This window comes from Anarrhichthys ocellatus, unplaced genomic scaffold (genome assembly GCF_004355925.1).
Source record: "Anarrhichthys ocellatus isolate YVR2014 unplaced genomic scaffold, GSC_Weel_1.0 scaffold1, whole genome shotgun sequence".
Classification (NCBI taxonomy): Eukaryota; Metazoa; Chordata; class Actinopteri; order Perciformes; family Anarhichadidae; genus Anarrhichthys; species Anarrhichthys ocellatus.
This window is the reverse complement of record NW_022280031.1, coordinates 13,945,900-13,963,156: the sequence shown is the minus strand read 5'-3', so window position 1 is coordinate 13,963,156 and position 17,257 is coordinate 13,945,900. Positions and strand designations below refer to the sequence as shown.

General features: G+C 44.8%; 1 protein-coding gene across 6 annotated transcripts in view; it reads right to left on the bottom strand.

Moving 5' to 3' along the window:
• sulf2a (sulfatase 2a) overlaps window positions 1–17,257 on the bottom strand; it is a 31,581-nt gene that overhangs the window by 2,019 nt on the left and 12,305 nt on the right. For 3 of the 6 annotated variants that reach the window (XM_031847355.1, XM_031850740.1, XM_031849053.1), the window contains 18 exons: window positions 8,100–8,368; window positions 7,098–7,337; window positions 6,853–7,004; window positions 6,368–6,537; window positions 4,725–4,875; window positions 4,271–4,446; window positions 4,032–4,160; window positions 3,654–3,710; window positions 3,404–3,527; window positions 2,608–2,821; window positions 1,891–2,173; window positions 1,680–1,776; window positions 1,467–1,564; window positions 1,326–1,385; window positions 1,076–1,242; window positions 763–905; window positions 501–609; window positions 375–408 (listed from right to left, as the gene is read on the bottom strand). In XM_031847355.1, the coding sequence (XP_031703215.1) occupies window positions 375–408; window positions 501–609; window positions 763–905; window positions 1,076–1,242; window positions 1,326–1,385; window positions 1,467–1,564; window positions 1,680–1,776; window positions 1,891–2,173; window positions 2,608–2,821; window positions 3,404–3,527; window positions 3,654–3,710; window positions 4,032–4,160; window positions 4,271–4,446; window positions 4,725–4,875; window positions 6,368–6,537; window positions 6,853–7,004; window positions 7,098–7,337; window positions 8,100–8,298 (2,603 nt within the window). In that variant the 5' untranslated portion in view covers window positions 8,299–8,368. Of the gene's footprint in view, window positions 1–374; window positions 409–500; window positions 610–762; window positions 906–1,075; window positions 1,243–1,325; window positions 1,386–1,466; window positions 1,565–1,679; window positions 1,777–1,890; window positions 2,174–2,607; window positions 2,822–3,403; window positions 3,528–3,653; window positions 3,711–4,031; window positions 4,161–4,270; window positions 4,447–4,724; window positions 4,876–6,367; window positions 6,538–6,852; window positions 7,005–7,097; window positions 7,338–8,099; window positions 8,393–17,257 lie in introns of all 6 variants that reach the window. The other 3 variants (XM_031849902.1, XM_031851572.1, XM_031848191.1) reach the window with 2 other exon arrangements.

The window sequence follows — 17,257 nt, the reverse complement described above, 5'->3', positions numbered from 1 at the left end:
ACACACACACACACACACACACACACACACACACACACACACACACAGCAGAGACAGGCAATTAGGCTTCATAACAAAAAGGGAACAGCAGAAGCTGAAAAGCAGGCTGGCGTATTGGCCCTCTTTGGCTTCTGCGTGCTAAAAAGGCTTTGATGACAACAGTAAGGAACCAGCTTGAAAAAAAGTTCAAATTCAGCACAAGATCACTGTATTTCATTTTCTTGACTCCCCTAGATGACTTGCAGTAAGAAGAAACATAACCAAAAGGCACACTAGGGAGGCTGTAACCTCCCCGAGCTAAAACTGTGACATATATTCCATCTGCGGTGTTTGTAAAAGTAATCAACTGTGCTGTAAGAGGAAGAAGAAAATACCTGTATTCGCTGAAGTAGTTTCGCTCCTTTCCTCCTGAAAGGAAGTAGAGGTTACATAAGTCTCAGTCTGAACTTACTGGACACACTAAAATCAACCATGTTTGCCTCAGGAGGCGTTCCACTCACCCTTCTCCGGGTTGCACTGCTTATGTCCCTTGCAGCTTCGTAATTCCATGAGCTGTTGATGCATTGCATTCAGAGCATTGCGGTCGAGGGTGCTGACAGCATTTATCAGCTACAGGAACAATAAGGACAAAATGTCAGCAAGTGCTTTGGAAAATCTCTGGAAGACTTTGGAAAATCGTCATGGGATCATTTTATAGTTGTTATTGGTTAAGTTATTTCTGTATCTGCCGTATAGTACAGTGTGCCTGTACATATGACATACCTGGTATGGGTCAGTGTTAATGTCAAAATACTCCAGGAAACCAGTAGCAAATTCACAAAACAGGAAGTTGTGTGTGTCATTGATGGTCCTGAGGCACCAATAGGTGTTGTTGTTGGCACTGGTGCATGCACAGAATGGACCCACTGAGGGAGGGAGGGAGTGGGTGAGGAAGGGAGGGGTGAAAGTGGAAAACAAGAGGTATTACAATAGCATCCCAGAAATATATTTCACCATACCTGCTTTGGAAAAATATTTAAAAGTCCCACAACAATATTCTTCAAATCTTTTTACACAGTCATGTGTTATTCCTCACTTGTCCAGAAGGGGGCAGTCTGCCAGTGATGGTTGTCATGAGTGAAACAGGTGAGGCCCGGCATGCTGCAAGTGTCGTTGTTTTGGAGCCTCTTGAGGAATTTACGTAGTTTCTTTCTGCGTTTCTGCTCCTTCTGCAGCCACAGATTCTTTTGCTTGGATGGCATCCTGATGAGAACCAAACAAATTAGATACAGTGAAGACTGCGAGAGGATATACAAAAATAATTGTCAAACAATGTAAATCTTTACCTGATTGAGTGCATGCGCCCTGCATTGAGCCTGAACGTTTCTTTGTTCTTGAGGATATAACTGTAAAGACAAAAAAACAACCGTCACATATGCAATTAGATCAACATGCAGGCGACTGGTGCGGTTCGGACACATTCTCACCTGGGTGGTGTGTTACACTGACATTCCTCTGGCCGCACCTTTTTCAGGTGACCTTTGACATCACGCAGGTTCTTGATTTTGGTCTGCAAGGTTTCGATCTAAACACAGTGGGAACAAACACACAGTCAGGTAACACCCATTACATACCACGAGCTACTGACAACCTGTGAAATGGGTTTAATTAATGGGCAAGATTTAACAATGCAGCGGTACCTCATGCTCAATGTGCAGTTTGTGGTCCTTCCAGGCTTGAAGAGACTTGTAGAGGCCGCCATCACATTTCACTGTGTCATTCATAAGAATAGAGCACCTGCAGTATAAAAAACAATAACATAATAGCACCACTCTGACTCATGTGCAGTCTAAGTTTTATCTATCACGAGAAAGATTACACATTAATGCAGATAGATGTACGCCAAAGCACCTGTAGGTGACTTTAAGAGCAGCAGGTGGTGTGGTTTTATTGCCGTCAGTGGGTTTGGCTGTGACCCCCATGCCACTGAACTCATCGTTGTCCTCCTCATTCCCCTCTCCTCTCCTCCTGTGTGTGGCCCAGCTGCTGTTCCCGGAGCCCAGGGGCCGGTAGCCATCCTCTAGGTCTACGGCATACAGGTCACCATCCAGCTCAAACGACACAGAGCGGGCCCAGCGCTTCCTAGAGACAGTCTTGCTGGATTTTATCTCTGAATAAGATGACACAGAGGGACCTGAGTAAGATGAAAAAGAGTGATTCGTTTTTTTGATGCAGAAGATGAAGATCTATGATGATGTAGACAAGTGAAGACCAGCACATGACAAAAGAAAATAGTGATGATATGAGACAAGAGCTCCATGCTCTTGGTGTCATATTCCAGGTATAATTTACAATCTTCTGTAATTGTTTCTTTCAAAGCCCGATGATTAAAGACTCACTTGTCCATTCTGGTCCACCACTTGATGGCAGCACCGACACATGCTCCTCCTCTCATGAATACTTCAAAAGCTGGTTATTTTAGCTTGAGATCAATGGCCCTGTTTGGCAAGGCTTTGTAGGCTACTGCAAGGACATTTCAAAGTACAGCACAAGTGTCTTTCTGAACAAAATCAGATCTATTAATAACCACCAGAACAATGGTGTACGTAAGTGACAAGAGGAACTTACTCTTCTTGGTGAGCAGCCTCTTCCTCTTCAGGACGGATGTTTTGAAGCCCACGTCGTCACAGTTGCAGCTGTCGGAGTCAGAAGTGGGAGACAGCTGGACGTGGGAGGCACCGCTGGCCATCAGAGCCTGCATACGTGGAGCATAGAGACTAGCCATGCCCTTGCACTTATACAGCCTCAGCTTGCCAGTCGGGTCCTCCACACACTGCCACTTCTGAAACAAGGCAGAGGGAAGTTTCATGCCATTGGGTCTTTAGGCTTTAACTACAGCAGAGCATCATTTTTGATACGTAGAAACCAATCGACTTAAATTGGGTCTGTGCTCAAATTACCCAACACATACCTCTAATGTTGCTCTGAAAAAGCCATAAAAATTAATTAAAATATCCATTGAGTCTTTTAATTTAGCCCAAAGCATTGGTTTCCTCACACACGTACACTTATAATAACAATTGATTAAATGTAAACTCTGAAAGTTTGATGTTTTGTGCACAATCAATAAACACACACACCCAATTTCCCGCCGTACACAAAGTCACTACAGGTCTCAGCTACACAGAAATAAGCATATTTCTGCCACTTATTCACACCCGCACACATACCTAGCACACCAAATTTTAAGGGATTAAAAGAGAGACTGAAGTCAAATTGAACCCTGAGAGTACAATGACTGCATATTATACTCAGTAAACTGTCAAACAGATTGCTAATTATCACCCTGCATGAGCTACACCTCATGTTGTTCCCCTGAAACTTTAATAACCTCTCTCTCTCTGAGCTCCTGCAGGTCAGGTACCTGTCCTGGCTGCTGGCAGGAGGTCTGGTACTCTGCTTTCTGGCAAAGGTCCTTCACCCGCTGGTATTTTGGCAGGAAGTTCTCCTCCTGGGCCATTTCCTCCCCTCTCTTGTGCGGAGGCTTCCTGAAAGAACAGGAAAACAAATGCATATTTTTTTTCAACCAACCAAAGACGAGGAGTCTGATGTCAGCAGCAGACAATGCCAGGACTGAGAACATGTGCTGCAGAAGGTCAATCAATAAAACATACCCTCTCTCCACCAGGAAAGAATCTCTCCATGTTTTACCCTTCCTGTTCAACTGGAACCTGGAAAATGATTTAAAAGAAAGAAAAAAAACATCCTGTCACACCACTCTTTGATGTTTGCACTGAACAAATACGCTCTCCATTTTCAAATGCCATCCTTGTGTTGCATTGAAAAGAAAGTAGTGTTATACGTTTATATTTGGATTGTTCATTATGTCCAAGAAAAACACAAATAACAGAGATCAAGTACAACTTTACGAAGTCCAGGCAAATTGCTTTTTTTGGCACATAGCCATCTAATCTACAACATTATAAATGTCGTTCTTGAAATGTCTGTTGAATGCCAGGACACTGCGTAAAATAAATGTGTGGTGTGTTCACCTATTGACTGGCCTTTCTGTGTCCAGCAGCTTGAGGATAGACTTGCCATCCATTTCTGCAGGAATATCAAGACCGGCCATGTCCAGCAGAGTTGGTGCCAAGTCGACGTTTAACACTATATGAGGATTACTGCAGTGAAGCAAGAATGAGGGGATATTTTTATTGGAATTTTTGTAGAAAAACAGTATCACAATGTCAATTTGATGAATAACAGGAAAGTAGCAGTCTGTGTCACTCACACGGCCCCTTGCTCCACATTAGGTCCTCGTACGAAGAAGGGAACACGGATATCAAACTCATAAGGCATTGATTTGCCCTTGACCAGACCAAACTGCCCGATGTGGTAGCCGTGGTCGGAGGTGTAAATGAGGTAGGTGTTGTCAAGCTCCCCCGTCTCCACCAACATGTTGTACAGCTACGGAGGAGGATACAACTCATTGAACACTCACACAGTGTGAAAAGTTATACTTCATGTTCAATAGCTCAAGTCTCCTGTGCAGGTTTCAAGGAAAAGGGATTGAACAATTTACCAAGTGTGTCAGTGAATATATTACACAGTCCCTCTCAGAACAGGCACAGATCTCACAGGACTTGAGACTGTCAGATGGAATGTGTGAGTGTGTGTCTGTGTTTAAGCGTCCGTGTGTGTTTCTGTGTTTAAGTATACGTCTATCTGCCTGCATGTCCGCCTACCTTCTCCATACTGTCATCCACAGACAGCAGGGTCTGCATCCTCCGGCGCTGCAGCATGTTGGTGAACTGCATGTGGACGGGCTTCATTGCTCCTGTGTAGCGTAGGATCCAGTGTTTGTCGAGGTTAGGGGCATAGTTGTAGCTGGGAGTTCTGAAAGAGGTAGAAAAACATCAAACTAAACCACATAGAAAAAACAATGCTGTCTTAACATTTCATTTTTGTAAAGAAAATCAGCAGACGTTTGCATTCAGTTGTTTTTTTCCCACCTCTACACATCTGATTTTCATATTCTATATCTGTAAATTGGATTATAGAAAAATGTACCAGCGTGTGTACAGTTACATTGTGCATTCACAGCAATATCCTCTGCCGGTGTCTGCTGATGTGTCCTATTCTTTCGAAAGTAGCAAGAAAACTGTTTATGCAACGCTAAACTGGAGGTTACATAGACCGTGTAAAATGCGAAGCGGTGCAATCGATAGGACTGAACACAGTGAGCACAGTTTGATCAATAATTAACTCCGAGCCATATGGAACTTTAATTATTTGAGAATAAACACTGCTAAATAGCTAATGGGATCCGAGAAGAAAATATATTTAACGTTTAAAGCTAATCGATTCGGCTTTTAAGAAGTGCTAATGTCCCACAGTGGAAACTCTAATGTAGTGTGAAGATGTGTCTGCAAGGAGCCAAGGTGAGGAGAAGGTTCATCACCAGAGGAGTGCAGGACTTTTACAGCCTCTCTCTCTTAATTTGGTTAATAAGGGTGGAGGGAGATGGAGTGAGAAAAATAGCCACCGAAGCGCTCTTAGGAAACATCACCCGAGGGAGAGCAAATTTATGGAGAAAGAGCAATTAAAAGTTTGTACAAAGACACTGGGGCTGAATATACAGAATATTCTGTGTGTAAAGCCTGCGCGGCACAGGTTAATGATGCTAGAGGTATTAGACAAAGCAGGAGAACGGGTCTGAGTTGGAAGGAGGGGGCAGAAACGGCAGTCTCATTACTGGCCTTGGATCTGTCTCTGGGGGCCAATATCAGGCCTGCCATTAGTCAGCAGCACTAGACAGAAAGTCAGGAGTATGGAGGGTCAGGAAGACAATGGCTGAAGTGTTGTGTGTGTGTGTGTGTGTGTGTGTGTGTGTGTGTGTGTGTGTCTGTCTGTTTGTGTTTGTGGGATCATTACCTATGCATTAAACACACATCATTCATGCCTTTCTTTAATCACGGCTGACAAAATGGTACAAATTAGCAGGGCTTACAGTGGTAACACGAATGTGAACAACACACGAGCCAAATATACTGGAGGGAAACACGGGCTGTGCGTGGAGAGGGCTCAGCTGCCAAGAGTGTACCGCAGGCGGAGGAAGATAAGATCGAGCTGAGATTATGGAATTCGTGTCATTCTGGGTCAAATGAAAAAAAGGGAGCCTGAACGTGTGGATGACTCATACGCAAGCAAATAGCTGTGGATGTGAAATTGTAAAAAATTAAATAAAAACCTACCCTTGTGTTTGTCTGCTTTGTCCAACATGAACCAAATCAGTACACATTAAATGGGCAAAGCCAGTCCAGTTCAAACTAGAAGAGTATCCCAAAACCTGCAACGGCAGCGTTTTGAAGCGTAATTATTTTCTTACATGTGCTGTGATGCGTTGAGGAAGGCAGAGCTGTACTGAGGGGCGGAGTCCTCTGGACCGTGAGGAGCAACGTGGCTCAGGACCATCATGACGGGACGGTGAGGGTACATCTTCTTGGACATGCGGAAGTAGTTGGTACTGTCGTTGGTAATGATGTCTGTCAGGTAGTCCTGCAGAGCGAGCAGACATTGTCCATCAGGCACTCGGTGAGTGACGGAGGGAGTGAAAGAGCATTCGGTGCTATGCTGGGCCAGTGCCCATTACTGACCTGAACTAGTATATGAAAACAATGACAATAATGTATCTCAATAATGACCCACAATGGACTTAATATGCCGTTTGTCGTTTTTAAATGCTGGTGATGCTTTTTAGTTCTAAACTATTCATTAATTATGGTTAACAAAGGTTTACTCAATGTTAACTTATCTCTCAAAGCAACCTAAAAGTACTTTGTGTTATATCTCTCAGGTGGAGTGTTTAAATACCTTTGAGTAGACGCCGCTGTGTTTCTCTCGCACTCCGTTCCTGCAGAGGGTGTAGTTGTAGAAGCGAGAGTTCTTCACCAGTGCTACCCATTCCTTCCAGCCAGGGGGCACGTAGGAGCCGTTGTACTCATTCAGATATTTTCCAAAGAAGGCTGAGTGAGGAACAGACAAGCAGTGTGTTACTTCTGGTCCTCAGGCTCAATGCACCAGTGAAAGTATACCTGTTCCAGACTTGCGGCGCTCACCTGTCCTGTAGCCAGAGTTGTTGAGATGTACAGCGAAGGTGTGCGGCTCGTGGTGGGCCTGCCACGAGGGTGAGGAGCAGTTCTCGTTGTTTGTGAAGGTGTGGTGGTTGTGCACATATTTCCCCGTCAGGATGGAGGAGCGGGACGGGCAGCACATGGGCGTGGTGGAGAAAGCGTTGGAGAAATGTGTGCCGCCCTTCTCCATGATGTGCCGAGTTTTGTTCATGGCCTGCATTGAGCCTGGGAGAAAACAGTGCAAGAAAGAGAGGAGGCGGGGGGGGGGGGGGGGTTGTAAGAAGGGCAAGGAGGGTGAGAGGAGATTCAAAGGCCAAGGAGTGGAATGAAAGGGACGCAGGGGGGATATAAAACGGTTGGAGAAGAGAAAAAACGAGTGAGAAATTGAGGAAAACTGAGTGAAAAATATAAATATAGGGCACGAGGGGTAAAAAGCTAAAACCATTATCGACATGGTACAAAAAAAAGGAAGGGGGGAAACTAAATGAGGAAATAAATCTTTGTGGTAAAGTGTAACCCATTTGGATTCCTGTGTACTAAAAGCTTTTCAGGCTGATGGTGATTGTTTGGGAAAACAGATGCTTGACCATAAATTCCTGCTTTTCAATGAGAGTCTTCTCACTAGCGATCACAGGAGGACAAAAGATGTCACAGAGGCCATTATGCAGCCACTCCAGTCCAATACGCCGCTAAAGGACTTAAGCGGGAAGGGAGATGGCCAGGATTTGGCACCCAGACAATGGAAGCCATAGGCCGCCCTCATTTCATGCCAGCATTGGAGGAGTTGGCAAAGGGAGCACATGACTTTGAGTGGGCCAGTTGTTGTGATGCCAAGAGGCAGCATTAGGCTGACTTTCCCCTCGCTGATGCTGTTGGATACACATGGAGAGAGTACTCACACCCATGGGACACAGACATAAAGCAAACAGAGAGAGAGACAGCTGCACAAACACACTGGAAAGGATTAATGGCGGAAACATGTCTTACCCAGTTCTATGTCCTGATCATCGGTGAGGATGAGGATGATGTTGGGTCGGATGTTGCGAAAGTGGCGGTCCCTCTGCAGGCGCGACTTTTGCCGATAACCAGACAGATAGCCAGAGCCATCGGCCACAGGAAGGATTCCCACCAGGACGAGAAGGAGGAGAAGAAGAGGGAGAGGGCCGGAGAGCCCCCGCCCTGCCATCACGCTAGCCTGCAGTCACCTCCTCAGTCCTTCGTTTCTCACACAGGAGTCTGCAGCACCCTCACTCAACCTGAAAGACGGGGCACAGAGGGAACTGATGAGAATAAAACTGCGCGCACACACACACACACACACACACACACACACACACACACACACACAAAACATGGTGAAAAATAGCCGATGCAAGCCTTGGATAGCCATTACAGGGTGCTCTTCCGTACATATGCACCCGTTTGGGCTGAGCTCAGCTCGTTAATCAATCATTAATGATGCATTAGAGTGGTGTCATTGGCCGGGTGTAATGATCTCTGGTGATGAGCACATGGCTGCCAGGCTGGGGCTAATGGGCCTGGGCCCTGGGCCAGCTCAGGACTCACCTCCCCCTGAGAGGGTTAGGGTGGATATGAGGGGTGTGGGGTGGAGGTGTGGGGGGGGCAGAGGTGAAGGAGAGAGACAGAAGCAGAGGGGATGAGGAGGAAAATAAAGACAGGGGTCAATGAGTAGAGTGACAAGACTCCAGTTCTAAAGATTAGAAAACGCTGACTTCAAATTATACCGACTATACACACAGTGTGGCGGAAAGAAATGTGGAAGTAAATGTGGAAAAAGAAAGCCGGTAATATTAATGTGGCAATATCACTAAAGACAATAAAAGCAAACTGCCTCCAGATGTGCGGAAAATTGCAAATTCTGCTCGCCGTGTACGAGTTTAACATAACAATTATAGTCAAGTACGTGTTTAATAGAGCTTTTTCATAATTAATCTCTACATGCAGTTTACAAAAATTACACTACAATCCTATTAGTTCTCTACTAACTCTTCCTCATTAACAGCATATCCCGTCTGAGTTCACCATGGCAACTAGCAGTAGCACCCGACTACCAGAACGAATGATTTATAGCAAACAAAACGATAGAAACAAGAGCATTGTTACGCTTTTAGATTTATTCAACCACGTGAACTACATATTAAATCTCAACAGATAAGTCTTAAAAAATCGTGTCATTTTGAAACAATTACTGTTGATTAGATAGGAAATGCATATTGATACATTTAGTTTTAAATAAAAGTAGGCTAAATAAAATGAAATCATTTTATCCACATATCTTTCATTGAGCTGAAATTTGTCACACGTGTATTATGGCAATGAAGATAAGATGGCTTAAGACAAGAGCTGAGTTTTGTGCCTATTTTATCATGACACATAATATAAGAGCAGCAATATGCCTCAGTGACCATGATCATAAACACAGTTTACAAGCACCAGCATCAGTCTGCCCACTGAGATGCTCCGCTGTCAGTGAGGTAAGGTGGGGGTTTGAGCATGTGTGTGTGTGTTTGTGAGTCCACAAGGAGTATGAAGACAAGGACAACACAACAATGGCAACCTCTCTCTCTTGCCTCCTTAACGACAACCCGCCTGGAGTACAGTCCGACATGGGGGATAAGCAGGATAATAAAAGGAACAGATGCACACATGCAAAAATGTAAAATCTATTAAACATTTAAGGGAAAAGATGATTACAGAAGAGAAACTTCGCTCCTCAGTCTAACGCAAAACTGTTTTTCAGATTGTGCTCATTAAGGTCCTCCCTCACACCCACACATGTCCTCTATCCTCCACGAAACGCACGCACACGCACGCACGCACACACACACACACACACACACACACACACACCACGTTCATATGAATAAGACTGTATAGCGGCAGCTGTGTTTGCTCTGGCTTCCTACTCCCAGGGCATGCGGTTCTTCCCCAGAGGAACACAAGCTCTGACCCGAGTGGCTGCGCTGTTTGATATTGTCCTCGCTCCTTTCTGGTGCTCTCTTCCTGCCTGCATCCTTCTTTCATTTCTTGGCATGGGATTAAAACAAGACACAAGCAAGGAGGGGGGAAAAGAAGAAACAAAACTTGGTGAAAGAACAACACAGATTTAACTAGCTCTGTCTGCAATCAGCAGTGAATACCCCCATCACCAAAATGGATTCCAGGACATCCACCGTGAATAGAGAATAGATTCAGTGTGCTCAAATTGAGAGAGTCCTCTGCCATTGGCTCCCTTCTTTAGAGTGGTTTGTGCTGTGGGAGGTACAGTAATTCCCTTTGATAGTTGTTTATCTGTTCAAAAAGCTGATGTGGCCAAAAACCCGTCAGGGAAGAGTACCAAATATAGACCTGATTTACAAGAAAACATCCAGCTCAATCTTACACGTCGATCTATCAATAGCTAAATATGTAAATGCTGTGTTATTGACATGCTACGGTGGTGGATATTTTCTGACACCTCCCCCATGAGGCCTCCTCCTTCGCCTTGATACTGAGGACTAATTGGATTTTCGGGCTTTTATCAGCTCTAACTGACACATACAGTCCTTTCTTTCCAGTTTGCTCTCTCCCTCTCTTTTATCTACCCGTATTGTTTATCTCTCTGGGTGTCAGATGCGACATGAAACTGCAAAGAAAAGAAAAAAAAAAAAAAAAAAAAAAAAAAGGAGGAAACGTCCAAACAGACAGAAGAAGCAATTATACCTTGAAGATGTGTGGAGAAGCAGAGATGGACAACCATTGGAAAACAGCAGTATCTATCCAAGCTCTTCTCAGTCTCCATCAACGAGACCAATGTGATGGTTTGTACACATTCATAATGCAAGACGAGCCATGTTGTCTCCGTAAACTGGGATGGTTTAGAGCCCGTTTGCCTGATAGAGCTCTGCCCCCATCAGCTCTTTCCACTGAGCAAGCTACGAAACGACACTGCCGATTCAGCCCGATAGCGCGGAGTGAAAGAGGAATTTTTACCATTTAGACAGAAGCACAAGACAACACGAGTAAATATAACTCAGCAAAACTCATTAAAAGGCTGGGGGCTCATAGAGGAAGGGCTGGGGAGTAAGCTAGCAGAATATGAGATCACAGGGAATACGCTTCTAAAAGCATGTTGTGGGAACGAGGATCATCTCAGGTTATACTAATGCCAAGTGATGCCTGCAAGTCAGAACAGAGAAGGAAAGTTTAGCTCTTCAGTCTTTTGCTTGTAAAGGGGCTCTAAGAGACAGCAGCACTGCATCATCAGATAAAAACTTAATGCCGTCCATCTCTTATTGATACGACTGAATTATAAATGTGTTGCAACACAGAGCTGGCCATGTCACAGCACGGGCATGATGGTAAGACGTGGGATGAAAACACACACCAGACCGGCAGTAAGATATGTTACACTGGCCAACAACACACATCTGTACTTCAAGTATTACAGTTCCAGTGAGGCAGCGAGGAAGCTGGGAGAGTGCTTGATAAATCTCCAAAATACTTTGCAGAGGCGTTAATGTACTTTCCCCCTATAAATAAAACACCTTGGGCTTTGAAACAGGCATACAGTTTGATTCATCCAATCTGAAGCTCCCCGAGAAGGCACAAAACAGACGGAATATGAGAAAACCGAGGGGAAAAAAAACTGACATTTATTACATATTGAAGGAGGACGAGTCATGGCGTACACTCGCAATTTAATCAGCTGTGTCTCATAATGCATATGAAATATGGAGGAGAAAGCCCACAAGCTCGAAGCCAGACTCCTGAATTCTCTATCACAAGTGTTCTGAGAGAGATGGAGAGAAAAAGACGGAGAGCGTGAGAAAGGGAAAGAAGCTCTAGGCATATAGTTTGGAGAGAACAAAGCCTGAGCATTGCAGATGGATTTTTCCCAAACATGAAAACTAGATTCACAAGAGCAAGGCATGAAGGTATGAAATAGAGGACAATAAAACAGAATACGGTAGCAGAGAACCTCCACATCTCTTCTGCGCCGTCCTCGATGCAGGAAATTGCTATCCAATGTATTCTAGTGCTGGAAAACATAAAGGAAGCGGCCAGGAAAAAAAGTTTAAATAGACACATCCCGTTCTGAATGTAGCCCGCTGCAGCACTATCGAGCCAATCCCTTTGGTCATAATTGAGGCTGGCAGGGCTTTGCTAATGTGTGACTTTGTTCCCATTGGCCTGCCTAGCTCTGAACAGAATGTGCAAAATCTCCAAGGACCCTTGAATTTACCAACAAAAGTTGGCATTCAGATGCAAATTCTGCAACGGTATGCATCTATGTGAGAGTAACTTTCTCTCAGAGAAGTTAACGTGTGCGCATGCCTATGTGTGTGACTATGTGTCCGTCAGAAGGGGGGATTTGCAATTCTCAATACAGTATGGAATGCTTTTTTCATGATAATAAGAAGCCGTGGTTTGTTGCCATCCTTCATCTATCATTCTCTGCTTGCAAATCTTTGCTCCACCAACAGAATCTGGAAAAAACACAGCTGCAAAATCATTATTTGAGCATTTTCTGCTCATTTGACCCTATAGTTAGAGGTATGGTCGAACATGCAATAACTGATTTGTTGCAGGGGTCCACACTTGGGAACACAACATTGACATGATGTTGTGATGGTGAACAGTTGCTTATTTAACATCCAGCAGACGCAGAGCAACATGATCATTCAACAGGAGTCATCTTTCTGTCCACCTAAACTAAACCATCTATTTAGCTGTTTTTGGTCTCTTCCAGCTCTTGAGGGAAATATATGGCTCCTTAGCTGCTAAATGCTCCAGTTTGCCTGTGAAACTGTGTCTCTAAGTTGTTTAGTGTACAGCAGGTTCTCAGAGCTTCCTGCTGCGGCTGGAAACAATGCAACGGGAATGAGTGTTGCTACAGAGCTTCATAAAGCCTCGGGGAGCTCGTTCATCTCCACAAGCAATCCCTCGCTTGGTTAAACTTAACTTGGTTAAACTTGGGAAAAGACTTCCATTATGGCTAAAGGGTAATGGGTAAATGTGAACTGTTGGTAAGTTTCGTGATGCATTTTATGACAAAAACAATCCGGGCTTTCTGATTTCAAACGCCTTATGTGCCCATCAACTATCTCACACCTACCGCTTTACTTTCCCCTGCTTTGCTACCAAATCCAAACATGGGTACTTTTGAGTTGTTTCAACCAGCAACCTCCGCATGACAGGTGCTTTGACGGTACAGCTGCATCCCACATGACCTGTTCTACCAATGACCTTTAAACCAACATCTTATTAATAAATGCTGGTTTGCTGACATCTAAAACAATGGCTCCTTTAACAGGTCAGCATGCAAAACTCTCCAGTCCCTGGCTGATAACCCTGAAATCATATTCAATAACTCTCCAACCGCTATTTGCTTTAAAGTCGTGCCTCTGCATTCCTTTGACAAATGTGTCTTTACTTTCTAATAACTAACTTTAATAGTTGAGAATGACAAGAGATAATGATGAGGCTGATCCCATTCACCGGGAAGATTTAATTTAGATTTCCCCCAGGTTCCGATAAGCTCTGTACTCCGCAGACATTTAAGATGGCAGTCGGAACCTGCACAGCAATTTTACGTTTGAATACGCAGACACAAAGAGCCGTGGTTAGCCTCTAAAAGTGAGAAAGGGAGATTTGTGCTGCAATGAGGGGACTCAAGTGGGAAATATTTCTTTCCACAGTTACCGTTAAAGTGCTTGCCTCACATTTGTGCGCTTCTTTTTTTGTTTATACATCATCTTCTTCCCTAACCTTTAATTCCGTGTGGAATGTGCTGCCCAGACAGTGAAATATGAATGAGTCATTTTAGTACTTAACACATCATTAATCCTGCAGAGAGTCTGTTGGCTTGAAAAAAGGGGTGAAGCCGTGATGTGTTCCGGCTGGAAGCACCCACCCACCCCCACCCCCACACAGCAACTTATCTTACACACACATTCCAATTGTTCATATCCATTTTTTCCAGGAGTGAAATAATGAATTTCCCTGGGTACACACCGAGATTTACTTTATCTACACTATATGGCCAAAAGTACATGGACATTCGTGGTATGGGACTTTTTTTTGATGATTTGGGCAAAGCACCTAAACTCCAAGCAAGTGAAATCTTAATGCTCCAGGATAAAATTATAATTTAGCCAGGTCCATAAAGAAATGGTTTTCCAAGTCTGTTTTGAAAGAACTTGACTGGCCTGCACAGCTCTGATCTGTGAGCCAGGCCTTATCGCCCAACATTGGTGAGCGACCTCACGACAGCTCTTTTGGCTCAATGGGAGTAAATCCCTGTAGCCAGGTTCCAAAATATTGAAGTAAGCTTTCCCAGATGGGTGGAGGCTGTTATAGCAGCTTATTAATGCTCATGATTTTAGCACACAATTTCAATTTCTACATTTGGCCATGCAATGTACTTTTTTTTTTAAATTTGGGATTTTAAGATTTATGGTGCAAATTATATTCACAAAGTAGTATTTTAAGTGAAAGTGACATGGAAATAGGGAAATAAACAACCTGATACACTCTAAATGCAGAGAGGCACAGTCGAAAACTCTCCTCAGAAGTCACCTTCTGGTCACGCTTCGCTTTGGAAGACGCCTCGTGCGGTTAGCTTGATCCACACCCAGACAGGAGGAAGAAAAATCATCTCGGCTCATCTCAGCTGCAACTCTATAATCCACGGGGCCCATTATCTTTGAAACGGTGCGGCGAGTGATGGGATGCCGGGTGAATAGTTTGGTGGAAAAAAATTAGAGGGTGAGGAGGAGGAGAGAAAGAGACATAAACAGAGAGAGGTAGGAAGAGAAAGAGACTGTATGATGGTGTCAGTTCAGACAAAAGGCCCAGCCATGATGTGTTCGCTTGAGAACAAAGAGCTCCGACAGACTCCCTGGGTCTGTTCTGTTGACTATAAATGTACCCCGCGCGCGCGCGCGCACACACACACACACACACACACACACACACACACACACACACACACAAAACATCTCTCTCCAACAAGGGGACATAAAAGGAGAGAACAGCAGTTCGGCTAATTATCTCAGAATCTGGAGGAAATGAACAGCATCGTTTTGTTGTATTGTTCGGAAATAGTTTGGCCCCAGCAGCACCAGTGGGCCATCACACAGCTACTGCTTGCGTTTTTTTGTCTCCTCCAGGTTCAACAAACTAAAACACTGAAGATATTCTTCAATAATGAGCTTGGAATGCAGCCACGACCACAAAAAAAACAACGTCAAAACCTGCTGCGGTGAGGATGTTTTGGTCTCCATCTTCTCAAGACGCCAGTTTTTTTCTTTCATCCACACACGTCCACTTCGCTGTTGCCAGCAGCAACAGAGGGGCATGTAGGGCTAGCGCGGTGGTCTGCAGGTTTTTTTTTGTGAAGGGTGGGGGGTGGGGGGGGGCTCTTCAGTCAGGGTCCACGGCAGGGTCATGGCATTTACCCCTCCTCTTCTGCACCCCTTGCAGTACGCTCCACCAGAGCCCAAAGAGAACACGGAGGTGTTAGAGAAAACACAAACAGAGCCCCGATTGTCCCCGACTTGGGTTCAACCCCCCACAGCCCCACCTCCAGGAGTTTTAGGAATGAGAGAATGAGCAACTGTCAATGGTGTTTTGTCAATACGTAGCTTTTTTTCCCTTCAGATGGGTTTATTCTGATGTCAGAGGGAAATGCGCCTGTTTTGCAGTCTGTGAGTGTCCTTGCCTTTCCTGTCCCATTGAGGTTCGTATGGGAAAGCCATTTGTGGCGCGTCCGAGAGAGCGGCACAATTGCCAGCTCCTTTGAGACAGAGGTTGACAGCTGAAACAAGTGAGCAAGCTGGTGGACAGGGCAGCCCGCTGAGTGATGGCTGTTTCTTATTGGCACTTATTGACCAGAGGCAAAGCCCCCCAACAGTGTGTCACATCTCAGCTAAATGGATTACAGACAAATCAGCCGGGGCCGATTGTTCCACAGAACTAACTACCTCACCGAGGCCTCAGTGCAGCCAAGTGACTTCTGCATGACATTGCATGGCTGGAGCACCAGAGAGAAATCAGACAGCACAAAATATGATCTGCTTCGAACTGCAGAATACAAAAAGAAGCTTAATGAGGACCGTTATTGGGGTGCACACCGTGATATTTATCTGCTCGGGATAATGCAATTATCCCTATAGTTCGTGAAAATTAGACTACATTCCTTAGGATTTATAGATTGTAAGCTGGCGTTTGTTGTGTTTTAATTACATGCCATTTATCTCCCATCATCAAATCAACACCTGCAGTGGGGACTGATCCTAATGGCCCTGACTTTATGACTATTACAGACAATATCGGTTTCATCTTTCAGTAAACAACTGCTGCCAAGCTCGCTGAATAAATTATAGCCCAGATGATTCAATGCGCCGTCTGGAAGTTACAGTTCAGCTGCTGACGAAGTGATCGCTTCTACAGACTCGGGATTCCTTCACTCTACTGATAAACAACAGCTCTGGACTACTCAAAGAGGCCCTACGCAGCAGAGGTATGTTTTACCCTGGGGTGGTGGGGGTCTGTGGGCGCAGTGGGGACCGTCTTCTCTGGTGTTAAGCATACCCTTGGGGGTTGGAGAGGCGACGACCACTTCTTTATTTCTTCACTCCGCCCATTCTCCGTCCTAACCCCTCAACCCCTCGCTAGCCAGGCTTTCTCCTGGGCCCTTTGTCGGCGGATTACTGGGGGTTTAGAGACGCACACAGTGATCCTGCCCTCCCCTATCGGAACCACACAGGGGGTTAAGACTGGAGCACAGAGGGGAGACCTCCACACAAAGATCTGGATTACAGAGGCTTTCTATGTATGGCCACTTATATTACCCCCATTTGCTCTACTCAGAAATCACCACAGATTCAATTCAATTCCCAGCAGGAAACTTGGGATATGTGCCAAAATAAATTTGTGACAACACAGCGTACATCGAGTGTTTGTTTTTTTGTTCAAACTAAACTCTGTATTTTGTTCAGTTTAAGCATGTGTGAAACCGCAGCGACGTGTCACTGTACGCAGTCAACACACACACAGCCCACATCGTCCCTTCATATTGCGAGAGAGCACAGGCTGTCTCCTCCTCTACAGGTCGGTATCCGTCTCTCTCTGCCTCGTCC